General features: G+C 45.5%; 2 protein-coding genes and 1 long non-coding RNA gene across 3 annotated transcripts in view; 1 reads left to right on the top strand and 2 right to left on the bottom strand.

Moving 5' to 3' along the window:
• Positions 1–8,107: 8,107 nt before the first annotated feature.
• On the bottom strand, positions 8,108–10,675 carry HSPA2 (heat shock protein family A (Hsp70) member 2). Its single transcript, XM_051769946.1, has one exon. The coding sequence runs from the start codon at positions 10,402–10,404 to the stop codon at positions 8,500–8,502; it is 1,905 nt and encodes a 634-aa protein (XP_051625906.1). The 5' UTR covers positions 10,405–10,675; the 3' UTR covers positions 8,108–8,499.
• A 1,540-nt stretch (positions 10,676–12,215) lies between these two features.
• The window catches only part of LOC127461842 (uncharacterized), an 8,012-nt gene continuing 572 nt past the window's right edge, over positions 12,216–19,655 (top strand). The window contains exons 1-2 of the long non-coding RNA XR_007900213.1: positions 12,216–12,397; positions 16,388–16,471. This is a non-coding gene — a long non-coding RNA (uncharacterized LOC127461842). The remainder of the gene's footprint in view (positions 12,398–16,387; positions 16,472–19,655) is intronic.
• Positions 16,503–19,655, bottom strand: part of ZBTB1 (zinc finger and BTB domain containing 1) — a 24,235-nt gene continuing 21,082 nt past the window's right edge. Inside the window, exon 3 of the mRNA XM_051769942.1 lies at positions 16,503–18,351. Within this exon, the coding sequence (XP_051625902.1) occupies positions 18,315–18,351 (37 nt within the window). The 3' untranslated portion in view covers positions 16,503–18,314. The remainder of the gene's footprint in view (positions 18,352–19,655) is intronic.

Genomic DNA, 19,655 nt, shown 5'->3' with positions numbered 1-19,655 from the left:
TCTGCTTTCACCTCTTAAAAAATGGTATCATTCATTTTTGGAATAGTTTCCAACACAGGAATATACTCCTTAAAACAACACTGAGGTGTTCATGGCCACATGGGAAGAACAATTGGACAACACAATGTGGGGGAAGAAAATTTCCACAAAGCAACCTGTCTCTAACGTCCCCCATTTCCAAAGCCTTCCAAACACTGCATCTTTTCTCGTGTAGGTGCTCTTTAAAGGTTTATCCATGCAAGCACAATCAGTTCATGGATAGCTAAGCAAGAATCTCAAATCAGCCTGAAAACTCAGCTCTGGCTCTGTTCTGTACAGCCATCTCTCTCTCTTTATTTTGACAATCATATTGTGTATGTTGTGTTCCCAGTTGCTATCGCCGGCTGCCAAGTACATATCCACGACTTGGCAGCCAAGTTACATATTTAAGAGGATGAGAGAAGCAGGTTTGGGAACAACTTCAGATCTCATCCACGGCAGCCAGGCAGCACTTATAGAAATAGGCTCAGGGGAAAGGGAGACGTATGGAACTGATGGCTCATCAACTGATTTTTAAAGAGCGGGGCTGCCATCAGCCCCAGGAGACCATCAGCCCACCTTGGCTCCAGTAAAAGTTGTGCTAAAAGAACTGGCAAAAGCAAAGGGTGTGTTGCAGGTACTCAGGGGTACCCATGTTAGAGTCTGAGGTGCAGGAGGCAGTGGAGACAAACCTTCGGCTGTACTGGAGTTGGGGGAAGATTGTCACAAAAAGATAGGGAGAAACTAAGACTGAGAATTACCTACATTGAGAACAACTGTGGAAGCAAAGACTGGGACTGAGAGCTAAAGACAGAGCTGGTTAGGCAGGTGGGGAATGCCTGGGAATCAGTGCAGCAAACAGGTGAACTAGGAGAAATGAAGACAAATCCAGAAGGGATTTTGGAAGGGAGGGACAGAACTATCTCTGGCCCAGTACAGGGGGTAGGACAGACATCAGTGTTAGAGAGTATAGTCTCTCGCCATAACCCTGAGATGCCTCAGTTACTAGGACAGGAGATTTGGGATACTCAGATGCAGCACTGTGCTACCCTTAACAAAGCGTCTGCTGGAGGAGATCAGTTCAGGTATTTCATGAGCTAAGGCTGCAGAGGTGAGCACCAAACATCTCACCTGTCCTGATGGCCCAAATGGGTATCAGTCTGGAAAAAAAAAATAAATTAAAAGCCTGGCATTGTGTAACAAAGGTGAATAGAGTCAGTTGCATCCATGCTTCAGCTTTCCAAGAGCTGGAAGCTCTAAAATGAGACAGAAGATTACAAGAAATTAAAATGTAATGGTTGAAACAGTGAAAGCTGTGAGAGAAGCTGATTTCCACATGGACTTCAGTCACAGAATGCCAGGCAAACCACTCCAACTCACATTCAGCCCCAATGTCCATAATTTCATGCTCTTCTCTTTCTGAGCCAACAGCCTGGCTTCATGGAAGTCTGAAATGCAGGATTTGGTATCCACAGCTGCAACTGAATGGGAAATCTACTTTGAACAGTCCAAAAAGTGCATAACACTAAGCTCTCTGAAGAAAGCAGCTCCTTGGCATTTCCAGTGGAAGACCCCATAATATACACGTGGCATTCGGCTTTTGCTGATTTATCACCTTCTTTCTGTGGGAACTATGCACATTTCAGGATTGGAAAGCTATGGATAATGTTGTGAAGCACTCAAGATGTGATGGTGATGAGCTCCACAGGCAGCATCCTAAGCAACAATTCTTTAGAGCTGGGGCTGGACAGCACACAGTAAATAACGCGTATGTTGAACCATGAAATACTACTTAGGGCAAACGCTGCCCATTGTGGGCAATGACTGAGGCAGGTGCCCTGCAGAAGAAAAAAAAAGTTAAAAAACCTGTTAGTGCATAATTAAAAACTGGGTTATGAGGCATAAGCATAAAGAAAGCAAGAAAAAGGCTTGCTACAATTGTCATAATTCTGAACAACTGACCTTGCATCCTTAATAGGCTTCTTTTAGTGTTGTTTCTTGTGGTGTTTGTGTGTCCATGGGCATCCCAGTAGCTGGAAACACTCAACAGTATGTATATATACCCATTCTTTAGGTATATCTAATGTTTAATTTGGATATCACACCCTGAAAATAAACACATGCATAAACTCAACAAAAATATCACTGACTCACCATCCAGCAATCCACCTCTTCTCTGCCTCTTGTTTCTTCTTGCTGTGTCAAGCCTCTGTCTTCCATACCCACCGTATTAATTTCCTCCTCTTCTCCCAGGGGCAGTTAAATGTCAGCCCTGGTTTCTCTGGGAATATTAGACTCCATGTGTGCTCACTACTGTTTGTATTGTACACACAAGTGCAGAATTCAATTTCACAGTAGCTAATACTGTCCATGACCAGGCCATTTACCTGCCAAGCGCTCTGCCTGCTCATTTAAAACAGGATCATGCCATAGGAATGGAATAAATACTGTCTTTAGGCACAATACTGTGAACACTGGTGTGGTTTTTTGCTTCAGATCTGTGTGACATTGAAGCTCCTAATTCTTTATTCTCAGCAATTTGCACTGTTTTCACATATCAACACTGCTGCAATTTAGTGCATTCTTGGATCACCCAAAACAAGGGGAAGTTAGGTAGCTGCACTGTAACTTCTGGAGAGATGCTGTGTCCACCTGGCATCCTCATCTTCCCAGGACACCAGCATCAGCCGTGCCCCAGAATCAGAGCCCTGTGGCCTCACTACATCCACAGCAGCAAATTGGCAACAGGTGTGTGAGAGGCACGGGCAAAATTAGCCCCTGAGCCCAGACCAAGGGTCTAAGGGAACTCAGGATGCAACTACTGCCCAGCACCCCTTACAGGCACACAGGCTGCTTTTGAAAAGCCAGAAAAACCAGCTGCACATTCTTCCACTGAAATCCTCGCGCAATGACTCCCTCTGCATGGTTTTATCAGGTGAGATTATTGAACAGGAGCAGTTGTCAGCCTTTTAGAATTAGGGGGGAAAAAGGTGAAAACTTAATATAGAAGTACTATAAACAAGATCTTCTCTTGTTCAATTCTGTGAGCTTTGAAGGAAAATATGGCAGGGAACTTTACTTTTAGTGTATTACAGAGACTTTTTAGCTTATTATAATTTTTAATTTAGTTATCTCCCACCTGTAGTGCTGTGGTAGGACTAAGGACTCACTAGCATCAGTTGGCTTTAACTGGGCTGTGTTGGTACATTTGCAAACATGTGAATGAGGTCTGCGGCACGGAAACAAAGAGTCTGCCAAATGAGAAATAAACGTGGTTTTGAAAGAAACATGTTTCCATTTTTAGATATGGCCTGTCAAAAAGAAATGCTGCTTTCAGCTATGACATATGATTTCTAGACTGTCAGAGTCACTGTGCAGCAGCTCTTACAGGGATTGACAGAAAATATTTCATGATGCTTGTCAGTGAATGTAGCAAGGCAACTAAGACCCCTAAATGCATGGGGGGTTCAATAGAGTCCTGCCTGAAGTACATAGCATTGCCACTTCTGGAAGTGGTTTTGTCTCCTTAATCCTGTTCAAAACAGATTTTAATTCCTGACCTGCAAATCATTTGGAGCAATAACATTTTGAATGGCTCCAGCAGTGAGGGTACAGGTGCTGCTAACTGCTACCTAAGCATGGGCAAGGATGACTTCACACTTCTTGGTCCAGGATGCAACAGAAATCTGTCAACTTTTGCATAGGCCAACATACAAAAAACAATTCCTGAACGGTGGAAGAAAACATCTTTAGCAATGGAAAAGGAGCACAAATTTCCTATGCTCTTGATTTTGTTTAAGACTATGAAAGAAAGTGTTGGCTCTCAGAGGGAAATTTCTCCCCTCTCTAAAATTCCTGGCTGGTGCTGTTACTGGGATGACAAGAGGAACCAGCTTGTCTCTGTCTCCACCCTACTGATGCAGGAGAGAGTAAAGGCAAATGGGTCATGCAAGGCTGGATCAGGGGGTTTTAATACTGCTGTTTCATATGTGGAAGTGAAATATGTTGTTGCATCTGGAAATGCTGGCCTGCCCAACTCTATAATCAGCATGCTGCTGCAAGCAAAATCTACTCTAGAGGCAGGTCTATGCTATAGGCTTCTGCCTGCATAAATATGTGGATGAGAGCGGCGGAGAGATGTGATACCTGACCCACATAGGTGTGCTAAAGAGGCTTTACTAGCATAACTTGTTTCGCTGTGGGGTAGGGAGGGGTGATAACTTTCCTGTGATGAACAACTACAGAACATAATTTCGCTGCTGTAAGAGCATCCACATGCTTTGCTGTGTTAATATCAGAGGATTGCCCTGTGCCAAGGTACAGTGTCCCTGACAGAGCAGAGATTAGACCACGGTGCGCTCTCTGAAGGGACACAGAAAGGGAAACTCATGCCAGGCACAGGGCCAGGAAGGAGAAATGAGGAACACCTTTGAAATAAGTAGAGCTTGGAATGCTATTACCTTGCAACACATTGACAGGACTGAAAAAGGGAACTTTAAAATTAGGCACACATCCTGGGTGTAAGCCCGTGTTATTTAGTGTAAGTGCCAAGACCGGAAATGTGAATTCCCTGAGCATTTTTTCCCTTTCTTCCTGTTCCTCGTAAGTATCCACAGGAGTGGCTCACAATGGGGAAGACAAAATTTATGGTGCAGTCCTAAGATCCTTCATCTCCTTCCTTGGCTGCACCCCACAGAGCCCCAAAACCTTCAAGGAGAACCTTTCAAATAAATGACAGGCAGCTCCCAGGAGAAATGCTGCCCAGCCTGCAGGGCTCCACGCAGTGTCTCCCGAGAGATAAAAGGAAGGCTGCTGGGATGTATTCATTCCTGCCTTTAAGATGGTATCACAAGGGATGAGCAGGGCTGCAGCTTGTCTGCTCAGTCCTTCTGCAAAACTTCAAACAGACGCTCCGGAGGCGGCGGGGCACGGGCTGACTCACCCGGCCGGCTGGGTGGACACAGCCTGCCCAAGCACGTCTCAACTTTCCAGCTCCCGAGTGGGTTGCCCTCAGACAGCTCCCTTGTCCTCAGCTCCCTCCGAGGGCTCTCACATGGCACGTTATTTTAGTAATGCTTTTGGCTTTGTCTTTTTTTGGCTCTTCCCTCTCCCCTGCAAAGCAAGGAATTGCAGGGTGACCTGCACCACTCATGGGAGGGGTGGCTTTGCACCACTCCACACCTGGATGCACCGTGAGCAAGGTGCTAAGGCACTTAGGGGGTTTAATTTGGGTGATTAAATTCTCCAGTATTAATGCTATGGGTGTTCCTCTATTGGAAACAATACCATCCGAACTCAATCAGCAAATATATGGGGCCATCAAAAATTAATACAGCAGTTGCAAAAGTGCTAGGAAGCTACAACCACTTTATGTTCTTCCTATGGACTTTGTCTTTCTTGCACAGTCCTGTGTGAGAACAGCAAAGTTCAGAAGCCCAGGCCTCTGATTCTGACAGGAGCAGCTGGCTTTCCCTGTGAGTCAGGACAGTGCAAAGGATGAGAGACGCTGGCTGCGAAAGCAACAAAACTGCAGATTTTAGACAAGATTATTTTCCTGGCTTTGCAAAACTCATTTGAAATGTGCAACTACTCCCCAGAATGACACGTACACACCAAATGCACCTATGTGGAAATGAGGAGCAGCATTTGGGAAATTAACTTTATTTCTTTAAGAAACTGCAGGGGGGTGGAAATACAGACCCACTGGAGGCAGTGGGAAGTTTCCACTAACAGGATCAGAGTTCACTCCATGGTAACTACACTATGCTGAAAATCAACTCAAAGTTCTTCTTTGTTTTATAAACTAAGTGAATGAATGCAAGGAATCCAGCTCTGAGCCCTACACGTTTTCTGCCTCTTGCATTGTGGGGGGGTTGTTCACATACTTGAAAGGCTACGTTGTGCCTCAAGACTTCAAATCTTTTCCCAAGCATGTAAGTCAGCAGAAGTTTCCAATCCTTTACATACCCCACACGCAGTCCAGGTGTGTCCAACCAAAAAACACCCTTTTCGTAGGGAAAAAAAAAAAATTATCCCAGTGTTACCCTGTTCTTGTCCTCAGCCCTTGGGGTACTAAAACCATTTGGACAGAGACTCCACTTCTGTGCTGTTTTCCCTGCCTGCCCCACTGCTGAAACAGGCACAGGGCAGCAGTGGCCAAGGTGAGGGGAAGGACAGACGACAGCACAGGTGTGTGACAAACTGCTGTGCACATTTAGCTACATTAGCCCTGCAGTACACTTAAATAACAAAAAATTGTGTTTAATAACTGAGAAGCGACGCTGAGGAATGCAAACCAAGGGCTGAAAAGCAAAGGAAACTATGCGGCAAGGGCAATTACCAGTTGGTTAATAGAAAAAATAGCTAGCCTGCATTTACAATGAAAATGGGCACCACCTATTTCTTATTGTCATCCCAGGGTAGTGGTATTTCAGTTCAGAAAACGTGTATCTGACAGGGTATTACATTTTGCAGCAACAACTTTTCACTATAGATAATCTAGTCCTATTCATAAACATATTTATTTACTAGTTCCTAGGGAAAAAAAAAAAAAAAAAGTTGCAGTGTCTTCTCATTCTCAGGGGTTCTTTTTATGTCACAGCCTGGAAATCAAGAGGTTGACTGCCAGGAAAATGCTGTGTACCCTGAACACCAAGACCACCCAGCCTGACTGAAGCTTTCAGAGATGTCACTGAAGCCCTGAGCAGGTGCTGAAGTTGCTGCAATTGACTTCTCCAATCTCACTGTGATGGCACTGCCATTTACCTACGGACCATTCAATAAACCTGAAGTGGTTTTGAATCATTTGCAACAACAGGTGATCAAACAAGCTTTTTACAAGCCTCGCATTCACCCCACTACAACTGTAACCCCCATTTGTAGCCGGTGAAGAGAAAACCCACAGACAGTGCCCTGAAAAAAGAGCTGAGAGAAATCCATGTAGTAAACCAGAGTCTTGCACCTGGTGCTGATGATTAAATACTGAACAAGTTTTTTTGTCTGCCTTCTTGTCACAGAATACTTTTTATAGATTCTCTTTTTAAAATACACATGACCTACAAGTTTAAGGAATCAAGAGTCCTAAAAGCTCCCGGCAGCAGGGAGGGCTGGCAGGGCAGCACCCACCGTGGTTCCCGGGACACCAACACTCCCACACACAAACGAGCAACAAACCAAAACACGGCGGCCGATTCCCTCCAGCTGCCCAGGGCTCCGCAGTTTTTTCCCTTAAAGGACAAGCCAGCCCGAAACGTGCGTGCCATCAGGATCCTCCATGAGAGCTCATTAACTCGCAGCGCCTCGGACTCTGAAACGCTGCCTGCGGAGGTTTTTTTTGCTTTCTTAAACAAATGAACAACTCTGCAGACAGTTTGCAGCAAAGTCAGACAAGTTTAACTACTACAAATTTTGCCTATTCTATTAAGCCCAGCACACCGGCTCCTTACTCAGCGCTCCCAGCGCTGGGGGTGTCTTCGCCAGCTTAACTTTTGATTATCTTAAAGAGGGGGGAAAAACACGTTCAGTAAAGTACTGAAAGCTCAGCGTGCAGACAAGCAACCCAAGAATACCTCAGCACTTTGTACAGCTGCCCACAAACCGATCTCTATTTTATCGAGCCCCACCACCTGCCAAGCAGGACTATTTCTGTTGTCCTCGTTTCCCCGCTGTTCTCCCCCAGCCACACGCACACAACCAGCATTCCCGTGCCGGGCGCTCCAGCGCCAGACACCAGTTGCGGGGAAGAGCAGGTCCTGCCCAAAAACAGCACCCGCACCTCTGGGGAACTTTTCCCTGCCGTGGCAGTGCCGGGGACCACTCTCCCACTGCCCCAGCCGCAGGGTTTGGGGGCTGTGACACCAGCACCCCCTCCCCAACTCCCAGCCCAGGCTGGGTTCCCCTCGGGAAGCCCCCGTGCTCTCTCCCACTGCCCCTCCGGAGCCGAACATCCCCCTGCTCCACTGCCACCACCCTCGTCACCCCAGCAGGGCAGGTCCCAGGAACCACAGACACTGCCAGGAAAGTTTTTCCTCACCTGCCCCCCCACCCCCTCCGACTACTACCCCTTCACAGAGAGGAGAAAGAGGATAGATTCATGCTTTAAATACATTTTATTTATAACCAAAATTTCCAGAACCAAATTTGGCATTTTCTCTTTTAATCTTCTGTAAAGATTTTCATGCATAACTTGAAACTTGTCAACTGCAACAGTCAAGTGGTAACTTTAAGAATAGAGACAGAGACAAACATCCAGAGTACAAACAGCTGTATCTGAATTAACAAAACTTGTCTATTACTAACCTTATAAAGCAGGACGTGCCTTCCCTCTTATCAAAACCAAGCTGACAGATCTGCCTTTATACACACCCAACAGAATAAACTCTGTTATCGGCAAGGACGTTTTCCTTAAACGTTAGAAAAAAAAAAAAACCAAAGCAAAGAACGGAGCAACTGTCCATAAACCAGTCTGTGCTTCAGTCTTCTTTAATCTACTTCTTCGATGGTGGGGCCGCCGGAGCCGCCTGCCCCGGCCCCTCCGTCTCCCCGGTACAATTTTGTGACGATCGGGTTGCAGAGTTTCTCCAGCTCTTTCTGCTTGTGCTCGTACTCCTCTTTCTCAGCCATCTGGTTGCGGTCGAGCCAAGAGACCACCTCCTTGCACTTGTCGAGCACCTTCTGCTTGTCCTGGTCACTGATCTTTCCCTTCAGTTTTTCGTCCTCCACCGTCTGCTTCATGTTGTAAGTGTAGGACTCGAGGGAGTTCTTGGCTGCCACCCGATCTCTGTTTGCTTCGTCCTCTGCCTTGTACTTTTCTGCCTCTTGCACCATGCGGTCGATGTCGTCCTTGCTGAGGCGACCCTTGTCGTTGGTGATGGTGATCTTGTTCTCCTTCCCCGTGCTCTTGTCCACGGCGCTGACGTTCAGGATACCATTGGCGTCGATGTCGAAAGTGACCTCGATCTGGGGGACTCCTCGGGGTGCCGGGGGGATGCCTGTGAGGTCAAACTTGCCCAGTAAGTTGTTATCCTTCGTCATGGCTCTCTCACCCTCATACACCTGGACAAGGACGCTGCTCTGGTTGTCCGAGTAGGTGGTGAAGGTCTGAGTTTGTTTGGTGGGGATGGTGGTGTTGCGCTTGATGAGAGCAGTCATCACTCCTCCAGCTGTCTCGATGCCCAGGGACAGAGGGGTGACATCCAACAGCAGCAGATCCTGCACGTTCTCAGACTTGTCTCCCATCAGGATAGCTGCTTGCACGGCAGCACCGTAAGCCACAGCCTCATCGGGGTTGATGCTCTTGTTGAGCTCTTTGCCATTGAAGAAGTCCTGTAGCAGCTTCTGGATCTTGGGGATACGAGTAGAGCCACCCACCAGCACAATCTCCTGGATCTGGCCCTTGTCGAGTTTGGCATCACGCAGAGCCTTCTCCACCGGCTCCAGGGTGCCACGGAAGAGATCAGCATTGAGCTCCTCGAAGCGGGCACGAGTGATGGAGGTGTAGAAGTCAATGCCCTCAAAAAGGGAGTCAATCTCAATGCTGGCCTGTGTGGAGGAGCTGAGGGTGCGCTTGGCCCTCTCACAAGCCGTGCGCAGCCGCCTCACCGCCCGCTTGTTGCCAGCGATGTCGCGCTTGTGCTTGCGCTTGAACTCTTCCACAAAGTGGTTCACCATGCGGTTGTCAAAGTCCTCCCCACCCAGGTGGGTGTCACCAGCTGTGGACTTCACCTCAAAGATCCCATCCTCAATGGTAAGGATGGACACATCAAAAGTGCCCCCTCCCAGGTCGAAGATGAGCACATTCTTTTCTCCAGCCCGGGTTCCTTTCTTGTCCAGACCATAGGCGATGGCAGCTGCTGTGGGCTCATTGATGATGCGCATCACGTTGAGGCCAGTGATGGTGCCAGCATCCTTGGTGGCCTGGCGCTGGGAGTCATTGAAGTATGCCGGCACCGTGATCACAGCGTTCTGCACCTTGCGCCCCAGGTAGGCCTCAGCAATCTCCTTCATCTTGGTGAGCACCATGGAGCTGATCTCCTCCGGGAAGAAAGTCTTCATCTCCCCCTTGTACTCCACCTGCACCTTGGGCTTGCCGCCCTCGTTCACCACACGGAAGGGCCAGTGCTTCATGTCTGACTGCACTGTGGGGTCGTCATACTTGCGGCCGATGAGGCGCTTGGCATCGAAGATGGTGTTCGTGGGGTTCATCGCCACCTGGTTCTTGGCGGCATCACCGATGAGCCTCTCGGTGTCAGTGAACGCCACATAGCTGGGTGTGGTGCGGTTGCCCTGGTCGTTAGCGATGATCTCTACCTTGCCGTGCTGGAATACGCCCACGCAGGAGTATGTGGTGCCCAGGTCGATGCCGATGGCCGGCCCTTTGGCAGACATGGTGTCGGTTCTCTGTGCGCTGCTGCCTCGTTTCTGCCTCCCCCGCCCGTTCCCGCTGCCGCCGCGGCGCGATGTGCCGGGCCCGCGCCTCCGCCGCCTCTTTTATGCCCGCCGCCGCCGCTTCTGGAACCTGCCAGAACCCCGACGGCCAATCCGGACGCCTCGAGAGCCACCCGCCGGCCAATCGTCCCCGCGGTCCGCCGGGCAGCGCCCGCCCCCCGCCTCCCGGCGAATCAGAGACGCGAGCGCGCATCCCCCCCGGCCCCGGCCCCTCCCCGCGGCCGCGATCCTTCCGGGTTTTTCTTGTGCGCCACTGCCCTCAGCCAATCACCGCCCGCTCTGGGTGCTCGCCCCGCCCCCGCCGCACGCTTCTGCTGGAAAGTTCCAGCGGGGGGCTGACGTAATGGCGAAGATTGACAGCGGCGCTGCCCAATGGCGGGGCGGGGGCCGGGCTGGGTGGCCGCTTCGCCCCGCCCGGTCGGACCCGCCGGGCGCGGGGGCTGCGGGGGCCGTAGGTTCGTGCCCGCTGCCGCCGCCCGCTGCTTGTCATTCCTGAGTGCTCAGCCCCGGCGCTGGGGAATTTACCCTTATTTGGTCGCTGGGCGACACAAATTCCGCCTTCTCCCCCTCCCTCCCATACACACCCTCCTTCAGCCTACCCCCGGTTGTGTTAGGGCTGAACGGCCGCCCCCCCCTGGGCGCGGAGACCCCCGGTCTGTCATGGCGGAACGTCCCTTACACAAACACACACACTCCGCGCCCTCCCTCCGTGGCGGAGGGAAAGTCCCGCCGAGCCCCTTTTTAGCCTTATTTCGGCCGAACTTGGCGGGCTGACACTCCCCGGTCTCCGCGGGGACAGCGGGGCCGGTTTGTCCCCGAGCCAAGGGAGCCTCTTGTCGCTGCTGAGGGGCTGCTGCGGGAGGGTACCTGAGGGCAGGGAATGGCACCGGGCTGTCCCCTCCTGTCCCGGCACCACAACTCAGGGAATGGCACCGGGCTGGTCTATCCCGGCATCAGAACTCAGGGTGTAACCCACAGCTCTCCCCTGCTGTCCTGGCACCAGGACTCAGGGAATGGCCCCAGTGCGGGATTTGGGGGCCCTGTTGCTGCGTGTTCCTGCGCGGTGACCATTCTTGAAGCGCCTCTAAATTCTTGTCTGTTGTGCTAATGTGAGATGTCGTCACGCCTACGTTTAGCAAAAGCTGTGGAGCTATTAACTCGGAGCTAGGAAAGTGCTTTGATGAAAATATGTTAAACATGAAAACCTGCTGTGGTTCCTCCAAATTATTTCTCCTCGCTTTGAGACAAACACTGCAAAATATTCCACTTGTAGGAAGGAGGGCAAAACACCATCCTGAGACCTTTTTATTTTTTTTTTTCCAGGGAGTCTTAGTGAGCTGCTTCTTTTCAGTAGCTGTTATAAGTGTTACTAAAAGTCTGCTGCCCTTAGACTTTACAAGGTACATGAGAGAAGGATTAAATTCGCTGTGTGATTAAATCATCTTTCATTAGCTTTGTCCCTGGCCCTCAGCACTATGCTGTAGCAGGCCTTGCAGAAAATGTTACAGCTTTTCCCAGAGTGATCTGTACTCACACAGTTGTTACAGGCACTGGAACTCCAGATCAAAAACATCCTTGTTTCCATTAGTGTGTTTTTCAAAGCTTTTTTATAAGAAATGAGGGCTCCACCTCCTCTGTGTATCGTGTGTATGTATTTTTTGAGATGGAAGAGCCTCAATTTCTGACCATAAATATTGTACATGCTTAAATAACTATTATTCTTCCACAGATCCTGGTCTTTTTTTTTTTTCACACGGGTTCTGACGTTAGAGAAATCCGAAAGAAGTCAATGGAAAATGGAAACCATCGGCTGTCCCCACCTCCGACAGGAGCTGCTCTGTATATGCTGTGTGCAGATTTCTTTGATGGGAAGGGTGTCGGTTTCTCTTGTAGTTAGACCAGTGACTGATTCATCCCTGAACCATCTCTTCCTGTAATTCACTGTTACTTCATTCAGTTGATTGTATTATATGGAGCAGGCAATACAAAGAGCGGAGGTGGATAAATTCCATTTCAGCTGAAAAGTTTATGTTGTTTATTATTTGTATCCCTGTGAGGACTGTCCCTTAGGAACACTAGTAATGCACAAGAACCCTGTTTTGATAACTGCACTACAAAGTCAGACCTTGCTATTTCAGAGCAAAAAGAGGATTCCTGCCCCAAAAACATATGTACAGAAACAAGAGATGGAAAGAACAAGTGGAGGAAGAAATAACACAACAATATTGATTAGCACAATATGCATTCTTTGCAGCAAAATTAGATGGAAGTGTCATTTAAGTATAGCTGTAATCTAACAGGTTTTATCAGATTTAGAAGTGACATTTCATTAATTTGGCCCAAAGCTTTTACCTATGCTTTATCAGCCCAGGCACAAAATATGAGCTCCAGACAACACTTGTTTGGGGTTTCCTTGGCCCAGTAACTAGTTTGGCCCTGATATGGTTGTGCTGATACCCAAATGTGCTGATAACCTGCTAAAGAGATGAAGAGATGTTTCCAGAGACTGGATTGCTGCTCACCCTGAGAGTATTTTCTCGGTCCTGTTCATTTCATCACTTTAATTGTTTTGTTATAGAAATTTTAGGGAAAAGATCTTGAAGGAATGTATGAACACACCATTTTAATGCCAGTGGTGTAAATGAGACACTTGTGGCCATTCTCAGGAAAAATCCAAAGGTCTGTGGACTCAGGCTACAAATATTTAATTCAGCCTGTTGCAGAAGTATTTCTTTTCCAGCTGAGTATGCAGGTGCTGTTTTCTTCTTACACAATAATATGTCTAGGTCTGAGCTGTTTTTTAAGCCTTCATTCCTAATCAGAAGTTCACGTGATGTTCTTGCCACTGTCTCTTACTGATGTCCTTAGAGAAAGTCCCGTCTAACGAGAGGGAGCAACCTCTAAAACCTCATTAGACCTATTCTCTCTTCTCAGCAGAGCTATTACCAGCCTGCTTTTTGTCAGCAGTTTGTGAACCAACTCATCCATGCAGTCATCCTCTCATATGGGAAGAGACACATGATTCTCTTTTATGTTGCTTCATATGCAGTCATGCTACAGGTGAGCCAAACCGACTGGTTCGGAAATTAAAGAGTGAGCTTTATGGGGAGGACTTCAGCACAAGTCTGATTTTCGCTTTAAAAAAACAACTGCTGTTGTTCCCCCATCCCGAATCTGTGAGCTGTAACTTCCAGAAAAGGAAGTCAGCACCTCTGGAAGTGGCAGGTGCCTTTCTGGTCCATTAATTTGTGTTTAGGATCGATAAAGCACCGCTGTCTCCTGTTTGGCAGCGCTGTGTAATACGCTGTAGGCTATTCTCCATTACACCACCCAACCAGAAATGAAGATGATATGTAGATTTCTTCAGTGAAACAAGAGCTCAGTATCTGGAGCAGAACTGAGAACTCAACCCTTATCTTTATCTTGATAAAAGGAAAATTTTTCCCCACGTGTTTCATAAGGCAGTGGAGTATAAAAATAGGACTGAACCCAAGTTACAGTTCAATCAGACATCAGCCACTCGGATCATTACGATAAAGTTGAAATGGTCTGTTCAGGTCTGACAGTCAGAAGACCTTAGACCTTAAATTCTGATATCCATTTCCCTTGTATCCATTTCCCTAGTACCCATTTCCCTAGAAAAACTATCCAGAAAATTGCATAAGTCAGATTATATTGGTGAAAATGAATTATTTTATAATACAGCAATCAGTTCAGAAAAGTCTAAGCAACTGCTGTTCTAAGAATGAATAATACTTTGTCATAATACCTTTTCATCACTGAAATTCTTCATCTCACTTATATTTACAAATGCATGTATAGTACTTGGAATTCAGACAAGAACTACCAGTGTATAAAATGACAGGGTTCTTCTGACGAGGTGTTGCATTAAAAATCGTGTTTATGTGGGGGGAACTATGTAATTATCTTGTATTTATGTACCTTCAGGTTTTGTGTGCAGCTGCTCCTTGTTAATTTAAAAGGCAGCCACAAGACATGATCTTTCTTAAATAAGTGTTCCTTTGTTTTTGTGAATAACAAACAGAGTTCTGCAAATCTCTATAACATGTTTTTGGCAAATTACACAAATGCATGATTAGTACTATGGAAGTATTCAGAAGAGCAGAATATAGGGCAGTGTAATTTTGTACTGCCAAACCAGGAGTTCAAAAATCATGAGTCAGATATCTGAAAATTATAAACCTAGTTTAAAATTATGAGCTTAAAAAACATATGTGGCTTTGTTCACCTTCTGGCTTGTTAATCTTTAGCATATGTTCAGATTACACTTTTAGGATTTTCCATGGAATTGGCAGATCTAATTTTTTTTTAATACATAAAATAGCTGATTACACCATGTCACAACTGAAACCAGGCTGCCGCAGGTTGATTAGACTCAATAAAATCATGGAAGTTGTCAACACTGATTAAACTACTGCTTGATGTTTCAAGAAATAATTATTTTATAATTAAGTGGTTTTAAAGCACATTTATTTACACAGACTTCTGACAGTTTGCTGAGGCATGATTAAAAGCTGAGGTTAGTATCACTAGTGCTAACTAGATAAACTGGTGTGCTGTGCATTTAAGGGAGTCAGTTCCTTATTCCTTCCTGTAACTGCAGCCTCCTTTTCTTGCAGTCAATCCCAGCTCTACTGACAGTCATAAGCAAGTGACTTTAAAGCAGAAAGTTTGCAAGTAATCACAGAATCAGATCAGAAAAGGACCTCAATAGGTCACTTAGTCTCATTTTGTGTTTAACCAAAATTTCCTTTCTTGCAATTTAAGGCAATTATTTTTATTCATATTGACTGTGGATATGAGCAACAGTTCTGCTGTTTTTCTTTGTAACCAGCTTTTACATATATGAAAATCATTGTGTTTTCCCTCCACCATCTCTTCTGTAAAGTTACTTAAAATCATTCAGCCTGTGCTCAAGGAAGAGTAGTTTTCTGTTTCCAGACATTCATTGCTTTCTTCTGGATTCTCTGCATGCACCCTGTATCTTAGTTTTCAAGTGCTATGATCAAAACTGGAGACATCACCAGCTCATGCCTTTGTGATTCTGAAGGAGCAGATTTATACCCCAGTTTAGACATTTCAGTTTTTACCTTTTTTTTGCAACAGCAGGATGCTGCACACTCATTTTCAGAATTGATTGAGAATAACCCATCAATTCTTTTCCAGGGAAATTGAGAAGGTAGATTTAGTTTGGATGTAAGGAAGAAATTCTTCACTATAAGGGTGGGGAGGCCCTGGCACAGGTCACCCAGAGAAGCTCTGGCTGCCCCATTCCTGGAAGTGTTCAAGGCCAGGTTGGATGGGGCTTGGAGCAACCTGGTCTAGTGGAAGGTGTCCCTGCCCATGGCAGGGGGTCATTAAGGTCTCTTCCAACCCAAACCATTCTGTGATTCTAAGCAATTAAGCCCCTGTTCCTTTACTTGCACGTCTTATAATTTCAGCTGGCACTTGTTCCTATTAAATAGTATCTTACGTTTTCAGATCACCAGGATTATTTTGAATTCTAATCTTATCTTTTAATGTACTTGAATTCTGCTTGGTCTTGTTGGAAGATATTAAAAGGATACTCCATATAGTCCAGGGGGTGAATAAAGGAAACCGAGAATTTTCTCTAAAACTGCTGTGATGGGGTTAAAACAATAATTGTTGGCAGTAACTGTAAAACTGGAAAATGATGATAAATCTTAAACAAGGGAAACAGTGTATTGTAAACACAGACAAAGACCAATACTTCATACTCAGAGATCAATACAGTGGGATTAATCTCTCAGATTTACTTAAACGCTTAGTGTGAAGAATTTTAATAATAATTGAACTGTAGCAGGGCTATAAGTTTTTCTTATTTTTTTATTCCTAAGATTATTTGATTTTTATTCACCTCCGTTTTCCCTCTTGTCATTAGCAGGTGAATGGGAAAAACACAGGAGCAGATGAAGCAGGCAGTAACTGGAACTTCACTCTGTTGCCAGGACTGTTATAAACTCAGGTATAAGATGGAATTAAATGAGAATAATAAGCAGATTTGTAAGATTATTTTATTAAAGATACTGTAGCAAAGCACAGAATAAGCTTTAAAGATTATGAAAACTAACTTGGAATGTCTTTACTGATACTCTACATAGACTACAAGTAATTGCTGAGTTACAGAACAGTCACAGCCTGTTCTAGGTGTCCTACACTTTGTATACTGTTGAAGGCCTATCTTTAGGTGGTGCTATAATATTCCCTTCTCTCCTCTGCTTCGTGGTGGTCCTACCATGCAGGTCCTTTCTGTTCTCTATGGAAAGGACATCCCATTTTCATTTAGATTTCCCAGCTATATTGTGCCTTCTCCCTATAGAGTCCCCAATGGTATCTGGCTTTGCCCAGATATTCAGTCTTCCCCTTTGCTCCATAAAACCACTAGGACAGAAGTGTCAGCATTCCAATACTGCACTGAAGGCTTTTAAAATGCCTATATTAATGTTTAAGATGTTATGTGTTAATAGAGCTGATGCCTTCAACATCTGTATGCTGAAACTTTGGGGGCTATGTAATTAGATTAAGCAACCACATTCAAAGATACCTGAACATCTTTTCTTGCATTTGTATAGCAACTTTATAAACTATAAAAGAGTAAATCAAGCACAGACACATGCCCTATACAAGCTGCAATACAGACAATATTGTACACACTTTGTAACAACAGTAATGAAAATGATGCCAAATATAAATAAAATTATAGACAGACTCTTCTTGAGATAACAGTTATAGTGAACAATGAAACATCCTTTTATAATCATGAGTAGAATTAATAAGATGCGTAACTACAGCAGAATATAATCAGCATGTTTAGTCTGCTTACATGTCTTAATTTGATCCACTGTTGTTTGGGGGAAGCAAAAGAAATTAATATTTTTCTAATCCATGCTTGCCCTAAGTTGAAACATTTACTGCCTTAGTGGTCTTTTTGTTAGGTTTGGGAGTTTTTTCCCCCATTAATTTAGCTGGAAACATTAGGATTCCTAAGATGTTCAAATCTGAACATGAATGCCTGATTCTCCTCTTCAAGCCAGCTTTTGCAAGGCTTAGATGCAGAACAAGGTGCACCCTGTGCCCTATGAAGATTATTTCACATTTATTCATCTCCTTGTTGGTAAAAACTTTTCACCATTCTTGTAATAAGACCAGAGCACCATTTCTTTACTTTCCACATACAAGCACTGTGCTTCGTGGAAGGTCCTCTTCAGCTTGCAAATGATGATCATGGCAGCAGGGGGAATCAGGTCAGCTGGATCTCTCTCACCATCCTGTCCTTCCTCAGGGCCCCTCTGTCCTCAGTTTTTAAGATTTTTTTTTCACTCTTTTTGTACTCTTTTCTTTTTCTCTTTTTTTTTTAACACTTGATAGTTTAGCATTGTACATGAGTATACACTTGTAATGTTTAAACTAAAAAATCTAAACAGTTTTTGACAGCAGCTCTAAGAAGCCTCATTTCAGAAAAGGAGCACTCCAGCACATGAATAGCAAATTCTGCAAACTCATTTCAGTGCAGCCCTGAACACCTGGCATCTGCCTCTTTTGGCTGTCTGCTCCAGGAAAGACTTCAAATTTGTTTGTAACAGGTGTAAATAAGAGTCACAAGGAAGTAAGTTTTATAATACAGAGAAGAGTCCAAAACAACTTTTACTGCATGTTCTAATTTGACTGCTTTGGTGCCTTTTGCGACTGCTGCAGTGTGTCAAAAAAGCAAAGGTGGTGCCAACTCAGATCTGGCACACGTGGTTCTGAGTTTTATGAAATCTTTTGACGACCAGTTCTTCCTCATGTCTTCTTCAAACCTGGTTCTCTCAGTTGTTCAGAAGCTTAGAAGTCCCTATTTCACTACTGCCATGCAGAAAAGAAATGCAAGAAAAATATTAAAAGTCAGAAGCCCGCACTGCAGTACTGTATTTGCTAGCACGATGTGGTCCCTCCCACCTCACCATGTGTGGTTTTACGCTAAATACCCATCCTTCAGTTATATTCAGAGCACCCACCACAGTCAGGAGCTCTTTTTAAATGCCATACAGTTCATTTCCTTCAACCCTTACCCCACCAAAACACAGCCTTAAACAATGTTGTGATATCGTTTCAGAAACTTGTTTGTTTCTTTCTCCTTTGCCTTCCATTTTCAAAACAGCTAAAGATTTGCTGAACAAAACCTTCACTTCCCAAACCTCACAGAAGTTATTTTTGATACTGTGTGTGTTACTTTCCAGCAGTGGTTTATGGCTTGGCTTAGTGGATGCTCAAAAAAATTGCACGAGTATAATTTCCCTTAAGCCTGGACTTCTCATAGCTTGAAACGTGCTCACTCTGGAATACTTCTTACTGCTTCATATTTGCCTTTATTTTTGGTTGTGGGTTTTTTTCCCTTGCCTAACTCAGACGTAACTGCTATGTATTTACTTAGCCCCCTTCCTCAAATTCTTATTTTAGGTTAAAAGCAGATAAATTATACAAGTATTTAAAATTTCTGTCCCTTTCGACCAAAATATTTTATGACAAATATGAGCAGCTTTGTATCCGATATGAACAAACAAGAAATTGGAAATGCATGAATGTAACTTTTGAGGACATGGGGGTTTTTTTTGGTACACTTTTTTTCTGTGGATATGTAAATCACATTGTACAAAGTATATGACTGTTCCACTTCTAATTTACACTTGATGTTTCTATGCACACCGTGGCACTCCTGGCCCAAGTGGTTATGTCTACACTGCAGAGCAGGGCAGGCTTCGAGGCTGCACATGAAGCCGGGTTTATCTGCTCTCTGCATTACTTACCTGCCAGGGCACCCTCAAGGCCAGCTCAGGGCTGAATTTCCTGGCACACCTTTGAGGGGAAAGCCTGGGGAGTGATGCTCCACACTTGGTGTGCACTGCAGGGAGCCCTGTATGACACATGGCCAGGCCCTCACAGCATGTGCCAGGCCCAGGCTGCTCTGTGTGTTCTGTCTGCCCTCTGTGCCATGTCACACACTTGGTGGGGGGCAAAAAAGCAAACTGGGACAAAAGGCTTTTGTTGCCTGCAATGAGGGTGGTGTCAACCGGGGAAGCAGGCCTTGGGCAAACTACTACTGTCAAAGTACTGCTGGTTCTGGTGGCAAATCCATTTGTCTACCTAACACGTTCTTAAAATCTTGGAGG

This window comes from Manacus candei, unplaced genomic scaffold, assembly GCF_025592945.1.
Source record: "Manacus candei isolate 608988 ecotype Guabito, Panama unplaced genomic scaffold, ASM2559294v1 h1tg000113l, whole genome shotgun sequence".
In the NCBI taxonomy this organism is placed as follows: Eukaryota; Metazoa; Chordata; class Aves; order Passeriformes; family Pipridae; genus Manacus; species Manacus candei.
This window is presented reverse-complemented; position numbering and strand designations above follow the sequence as displayed.

Coding starts and splice junctions, on each gene's coding strand:
- HSPA2 (XM_051769946.1), bottom strand. CDS start 10,404: ATGTCTGCCAAAGGGCCGGCCATCGGCATCGACCTGGGCACCACATAC.